This window comes from Empidonax traillii, unplaced genomic scaffold (genome assembly GCF_003031625.1).
Source record: "Empidonax traillii isolate 1590-97213 ecotype Southwest subspecies unplaced genomic scaffold, ASM303162v1 scaffold34:size3740991, whole genome shotgun sequence".
Lineage (NCBI taxonomy): Eukaryota > Metazoa > Chordata > Aves > Passeriformes > Tyrannidae > Empidonax > Empidonax traillii.
The window spans coordinates 556,246-563,827 of record NW_020955227.1 but is presented as its reverse complement, the minus strand read 5'-3'; the positions used below and the strand labels follow the sequence as shown (position 1 = coordinate 563,827).

The window sequence follows — 7,582 nt, the reverse complement described above, 5'->3', positions numbered from 1 at the left end:
TGTCTTGTTCAGCAGGAGCATGATGCTGGTGCTCAAGCAGAAGTCTGGAGTAATTTGCCCTTTGCACAGTAACATGTACTCTTACAGCACAGTAAAATAACCACAATTCATACCAGACTAAAAGCCCTATCACTCCTCTGTTTAAATTATACAAAAGTCAACTCTTGGAGGTCCCTCTGAGCACAGCTCCCAGCAATACATGAGGTTCACTCCAGCAGATTTGCTCTATATTTACCCATAAAAAGACCATCACAGTCTCTGCTGCAACATTTCCTGCCAGCTACTAAAAGATGACCCGCAACAAAGAGACTAAAACCAAGTCCCATCTGTGTGAGCTCTAGATCTCTTTAAGAAATTCATGCAGCTCCTCCAGATCCCAGGAGTTTGTCGGGGTTGTGGAAGCAGTCCCGCCTCATCGATGTGGCAAAAACTATCCTGGATGTCACCATGCAGCCTGGGTAATGTTTTACTGGCCTTTTAATGCTGAAAATAAAAGTAAAACTAGCAACCATAGATCTATGGTGTGATACACTGTGGAGTAAAGACAACCTAAAATGAGTTCTCAGTGCCACATGAATGCAACTAAAAAATCTGCAGCAAGCCAGATATCAGCCCAAAGCTTTGCAGCAAGGATGCTTTATCAAACCATCAGAGTTGACAACACATAAGGCAACAGCTCCCTCCTCTCCTAACAATGCAATCTGATCAATAGCCCTAAAACTTCTGATAGTGCCAGATGACAATTCGCTCTATTCTAACATCAAAGAAAATTCACATACAAGGCCTTGATACTGAGGTTAAAACCGTGCTCGGGCAATAACGCAGAAGGTAGCTTTTAAACTTGTTTTAAAGTAACTCCTTGACATCTCACACGATAACAGAAAACAAAGAAATGGGGCTTAGAGAGAAAAGCAAACAACCCAGGTCTCTCTCTCAGCTGTTAAACTGCCTCTTCCCCAAGATTCACCCAGGAATCTCCCCTCCACTAAGGCTGCCTGTGTGCACAGAAGTGCATTTCCCTGCAGCCATCCCGGTCTGAGTGGTGTAACACCCCTCCCTGGTTACTCACATGCAGCCCCACAGTGACCTGGCCCTGCAGGAAGGTATCACAGCTGGTACTGCAGATGACTATTTTGAACAGCACAAGCCATGACAACCAGCCCTGGCTATGCCCTGTGCCAGCATTTATTTCCTGTCTGTTGTCTGCAGACAAACACCTCAGCTCCTTTTTAGCTGCTTTTAATATCTTTAACCGCTTGATTACCAGAGAGAGACAAAAGTGATTTCCTGCGTACTTAGGGACACTTTCAGGTGGGTCAAGCCTTGTGCTCTGAGTAAAATCCCTGAGAGTTACTAATGTGGACTGGCCACTTACAGATAATGGAAATGCTTTTAGACAAGGTACATTTTTGAAGAAGTGACTGGCAGAGTACACTGCACAGGAATGGACAGAATGGTGACCCTGCTGCTCAACACACCATCTCACCCCCATGTTATTCATAGAACCACAAAATCTTAGACTGGTTTGGGTTGGAAGGGACCTTGAAGATCCTATAGCTCCAACACCCTGCCATGGGCAGGGGCACCTTCCACTAGATCAGGTTGCTCAGAGCCCCATCCAGCCTGTCCTGGAAGGAACCCCTCCAAGGGATGGAGAGTCCACAACCATTCTGGGCAAAAATTACTCTCAGTGAAAAGTTTACAAACTGCAGGAAGGAGTCAGAAAGCCAACTCAGCACTTCATCCAGATCCTTGCCTCCTCATGCAACACACAACTGCAAAGCCAGTCAGCGACCAGCAAACATCTGCTGGATCTCCCTGTGTAGCCAAACAGCCTTCCCTGGCAGAGCAGTATGGCCAAGTGTTTGGCAAGAGGTCCCACATTTTTCAGCCATTAAGGATATCAGAAGAAGGTTGTGAGCTTGAGTTGTGGTCAGCACTGGTCTGGAGTCAGCACAAGAGTCTGGCTGGGGACAGGAACCTTCGCTTTTAGAGGCTGCTCGTTTTAATGATGTGGGAAATTCTCAGGCATCCAAAGGAAATGAGATCCACAGCAAAACAGCAGTACTGGACACTGGGTTAACAGTGTTGTCCTGCACAGCTATGAGGGTGACTGTGCTCCTGTTGCCAAATAACTGGTCTGGCAAGGCTTGGTTTTGGACAGAAAAGCAGTTCTTTCTCCAAGCTCTTGGAGAGGACCCAATTCTTTTCTGCAGGGGGAAAGCATAAAATGGGGGAAGGGGAGAAGGAATGGACATAAAAAGGGAGAATAGACCAGGAAGATCTGCAAGGCAAAGTGCCTCAAAGATTCATTCAGATAAACAGAGAAATAAAATGGTCTAACTAGAGTAATGAAGATGCTGTGTGATGCCACCTCCCCTGGGCCTGGATTGATCTTGGCTCCAAGAGTCACTCCCTGCCCACCAAAGGACTGACATTTCCATTCCATGCCTTTAACACTGACTGATTTTGACACTCTGACACACACAGGCAATGTCACTACCATTCCTTAATGGTCATCAGAAGCACAACAGCTGCAAAGAAAGGGAAAGGTACAAATAAAACCCAAAACTTGCTTACTGTGTTTGTTTTTCTTCTCTGGCAGAGGTGGTGGCTTTTCTGGGTCACTGTTAGAATCTGGAGCAGCAAAGTCAGCAATGAATTCCACTGGTGCTGAAGAGTTTCCTTGCTGGAAAGGCAAAACAGCAGCAAACGGCGTGAAGGGTATTGATGGGACAACCACAGCGTTCTGCAGGTCATCCTCGGAGATGTTGTCGTACTGGGAAGGGTGTCTCTCATAGGACACCCTGCAGCCTGAGTTATCAGAAGTCTGGGAGGCTGCACTTCTCCTCTTCTTTTCTGGCAAAGCTGGAGGAGTCTCTGTGGGCGGCGCTGCTCCCGAGAGGCTGCAGAATTCCAGGGGAGGAGAGCTGCCCTGCGGGAGCTGGAAAGCATGTCCATGGAAAGGGGAGCCAGACTCACCCAAGGACTCTGGCAATGGGCTGAGGATACCTGGCACCTGCTGAGGTACCTGATCAGCATTGGAGAGGTCCTGCTGCAGGAATTCATAGTCTGGATCATAGTGATCTGATTGATCTGGTAAAACAGAGGGGACAGGAGAATGATGCATTAGTTTATCTCTTTTACTGCTTAGCCCTTCTCAGTTCTGTCCCTCCCGTTCCATCAGTAATTTATCAGTTTATTTTAATTAGGGTGGAACTTCTTTGAAGCTGGGACCATCTTTTACACTTTCTGTGACATCTAGACTTCATAAAGCTCGTAGTTAATTCTTTACACTAGCAAACAAACAACAAAAATTCAATAGGTAGATGACTGCAGACATAATTTATGTTTCATATTTATATTTTTATTTTCTTTCCCAGTATACAGAAACAACATTGCTTGAGTCTACCAGCACTGTAATTTCTGCAGACAGGGCTGAAAGAAACAAAACATTCCACTTGAGAGCCAAACTGAGTTTGAACACAACAGCCAGGGAAACACATTCCCCTGGGCTTTTCCCTATCTGACAAAATAACTCTGCACAGAACCGCCTGCAGCGACTGCAACACGACAGTTGCAGGCACAACCCATTTATTTCTGCATCCCAGCTGTGACAGCTCCCAAACCAGAGGGAAGGGGACCCCACCAGGCCTGGAGAACTCACCCAAGGTTTCACAGCTTGTGTTGCGGGAGCACTGGCCGCTGTCGCGGTCCAGGGACGAGAGCTGCTCATCAGACTTGCTGAGCTTGCCGATGCTACTGCACGGTGAGAGACGAGGAGATTCCCCCCCATAGGAGTGGCTTCCCCCTGACAATCTTCTCTGGGCATAGCAGTCAACATCAAAATCCTTCAGCGAGAAGAACATCGAGTCACCATCATTACTGGAAGTTCACTTGTAAGCAAGATGAAGCTCGAGGAACAAACACTCCCCTCAGGAGGGGAGAGGATCAGTGGGGGTGGCCCTCTCTAGGTAGACAAGCTCATGGGGATCACAGATACCCCCTGATTTGGTAAATAACCCATGCCAGGGAGCTCTGGGTGTTCTTGCTTCCAGGCTGTGACCCACACTGGACTCCACAGACATGGAGAAGATGAACGAGTTTCTCACAGATATACATGTCTGATGACTGTCATGACACTGATACAAGGTAATGAGACTGGAAGAGTTCTCATAAAATAGCTGGGGCTTTAGCAAATAATCAGCTGGCTTAGGTATATAAAAGGGAAAATAAACTATTGTGAGATACAACATTCTGTGCCCATGACTACAGTTCTATTTCAGAAATTACCTCAAGCTTATCACCCTGTGAGTGAACCCCCCAACTATTCCCACTCCATCAGAACAACCTTAGTGTGACTGTACTAGAAAGGCCATGGCTTTATCTGGGTCAGCCAAACGAGTGCAGAGGCTCCCCAAGCCAGAGCTGAGGCTTTGGAGATGAGGAAAAGATTCGATTTTTGTGCAATTTAATATGACTGAGGTCCTCACTGCTGAGTTAGTAAGTTCCTGAATGTGTAAAGCAAACCCAGCCATTTACAACCTCATAAATCCCAGACTAGCACAAGAAATGGAATGTGATTAACACACACCAGCTTTTCCATTTTTCTACCATAAAATTTACAAATTTCCCTCAAACTACTGCTTGAGTTAAAAGATGTTTTAAACTGTGACTGGATGAAGCCAGAGTTCTGATCTCACCGTGCCACATGCTTCCCTGGGCTGCAAGCAAACCACAGTGAGATCTGGCTGAGCTCAGCCAGCTCTGCCCTGTCCCCTGATCCATTCCACAGGGCAACACTCAACCGCTCCCCTCCTCACACTCTGCTACAGCTCAAGGCAACACAGTTTGTAGCAATTTGTTAATTAAACACAACAACACTGTAAAAAAAAAAAAAAAAAAAGAAAATTTAAGCTGTTCACATTATTTATTGTACTGATGTTCCTGCCACTAAAGCTCCCACTCCAGAGCTCTCCCGTGCGGGGCTGTCCCTGGACGAGCAGGGGCCTGCAGGGACCTGTGAGGCTGCAGGTCATGGCACTTCCCTGAGCTTTTGCTGCAGTTCACAGCACGTTTCCCCTTGGCTTTCACCAAGGGGTTATGCCATTACCTGTCTGTTGATTCCAACAGGTAAACTGGACCCACTGGTAGCTCGACTCATCGGGGCCACAACCGCCACTCTGGTCGGGGAAGGTGCCGACTGACGTTTTTTAGGGGGCAGTGCTGGTGGAGGGCTGCAAGACACAACAGGCATCGATGCTTCCATCACTCTTCCAGCAAAAAGATTTTTTACAATCTTCACAGGTTGCTTTCCAGAAAGCCTTTGTCAGCCAGGAGCTATTCAGCAAACTGTACCCACTGACAAACGTTAATTTAGGAATATTCTCACAGGTACCGTCCTGCTCAGTGACTTATTTTTTAAGGCTGGAAAAGAGTTGTATTCCTCAAACAAAAACAACTGCTGTTTTAAAAAAGTATTTTTAATGAAGCTAATTAGCATGGTAATTATTTCTTACTAAAAGCAGCGAAAATCCAAATTAAATGTTTTGGCTGACCCAAATATTGTTTCCACTGTACATTTCCCTTCTCAAACCTTCAAGGTTTGAAAAACGTTCAAAGTTTCAAAAATTCACAGGAGAGGAAAATTCTTTTTCCGGCCTTTCTACTTTCTTGGTGACCTTCAGGGAACAAGAGGGTCAGTGCTGCTCTCACCACAGACACTGTAAGGGGCCATGTTTTGGCACGAATCTGTTTCACACATACACATTAGCAGCAACTAGTGAGAATTTAACCCCAGAATTTTTACTTTTTGCTTCTAATGACACATCATTCTGGTAATCATCAAGCCTGTGAGGTTCCCAAGAGCACACGTTCTGTTCTTCGAAGAACTTTTTATATAACCCATGAGAATTCACAAAATACGCAGAAATGTGACTTTTTTTCCCGATCATAGCCCTTGATGCTGCGTTTTCAAATGAACCTAACATATATTTCTCACACCAGCCATTTGCACCAGTCCCAGAGAAGGAAAAGATCACACACAGGGACCAAAAACCTGCAAATCGGGGGTTTTCTCTTCCTTCTCAAAATAGAACACAGAAACTTTCATGTGGTTACTCGCAGAACAGGGTAAGAACAACCAAGCACAAGATTTTTTTCACACACGATTGGCTCCTTTCACTCTCAAGCTGATAAGCAATGCAGAACCACCTCTGATAAACAATGCAGAACAACCTGGCTGGGCAGGACAGGTTGGTAACTGCCAGCTGAGGTTAAAGAAACATTTCCCATCGGATACAGCAGCACCAAACACTTGTACAGTGTGGAATTCCCACAGTTTTACGTCAGGTTTTTATGGATTTTTGTGATGCCTCTCACGCACGGACCTCAGGGCATGGCACTATCCTCACATAAAAAGAAGGAAAGGAAAACACAGAGAGAAAATAATAAGACAGACAGAATACAAATTCATAAACAGTCCAGGAGCAAGGGAATAATTACTCTGGAAGACTGGAAATTCAGAGGCAGTACTAGCTCTCCTCATGAATTCTCTTGTGCACGTTTGGCAAGGCTGTTTAAAAACCAACAGCTGGTAAGAGGCCCTGGTGTTCTTCAGTCTGGCTGACCAGTATTACCTGTTATCTGCCACACGAATGCTGGGCAGAGGGGGTTTAGGAGGTGCAACTTCTTCATCCATGGAGTCAGTCAGCAGCTCGTTGGATTGGGTCATATTGGTTGTTTTGTTGAGGATCTCCATTTCTCGGTCTGTAAGGGGAAGTTCTGATGGGCTGCAACATGCAAAACACAGATCGTAGATCACAAACCACAGCTGGAATGCAGCCTGCTGACAGATTCATTCCTATTTTAAATCATGTGCAATACAACAGACACCCACAGCAGAAGGCAGAATTTGCATCTGCAGGTGGAATTCCATGTATATGTAGAAAAGAATGTGCACGTGTCACAGGGGATGCTTCATTGCCAGATTTTGTTGGTTTTTTTTTTTCCTATCACAGGATATTCTCTTTTAGTGGCCCCACTGAAATGGATGGGACTCCATAAAGAACACTACACCACCCTCTGTGAAGAATAAGTGAATGCTTCAACTCAGTCAGCAGTAGACAGAAATTATCCCTCTATATTAGTCCTGCACACAGAAGAAATCCTTGTCAGAGGACCCACCTGTCAGATTTACATGCTGGTAAACTGGGTTTAACTGGGCTTGTGGGAGAGGGATGCTCCTGCTTTTCAATCGTGAGTCTGACCAGCTCCTGATGGATAGAGAGGAGAGAAGAAAAAGAGAATAATCATTACTTAAGTGCAACATTCGGCAACTTAAACACCCTAGAACAGAAAGGGATGCTATTGCCGTGAACTCTTTGTTAGCAGACTCAGAGTGAGCTGAGCTGGGTGTAGGTCTGGTACAGAGCCACAGAAATGATGCAGAACAGCTGCTAAGGAGCAGCCTGGACCCAGCAGCAGTTTGGCCATATTTGAGTTAAGTTCATAAACCCTGGCCCTGTGGGGATTCTGCACAAAACCCACACATGTCTGTGCTTTTTGCTGTGCTTCCTCTTTC

At 45.8% G+C, this 7,582-nt stretch overlaps 1 protein-coding gene across 8 annotated transcripts in view; it reads right to left on the bottom strand.

Annotated features, from left to right (window-relative positions):
• RAPGEF1 (Rap guanine nucleotide exchange factor 1) overlaps window positions 1-7,582 on the bottom strand; it is an 82,751-nt gene that overhangs the window by 30,990 nt on the left and 44,179 nt on the right. For all 8 annotated transcript variants that reach the window (XM_027911637.1, XM_027911639.1, XM_027911641.1 and 5 more), the window contains exons 5-9: window positions 7,186-7,274; window positions 6,639-6,791; window positions 5,114-5,237; window positions 3,668-3,851; window positions 2,581-3,096 (exon numbers count right to left, since the gene is read on the bottom strand). In XM_027911637.1, coding sequence (XP_027767438.1) covers window positions 2,581-3,096; window positions 3,668-3,851; window positions 5,114-5,237; window positions 6,639-6,791; window positions 7,186-7,274 — 1,066 coding nt within the window. The remainder of the gene's footprint in view (window positions 1-2,580; window positions 3,097-3,667; window positions 3,852-5,113; window positions 5,238-6,638; window positions 6,792-7,185; window positions 7,275-7,582) is intronic.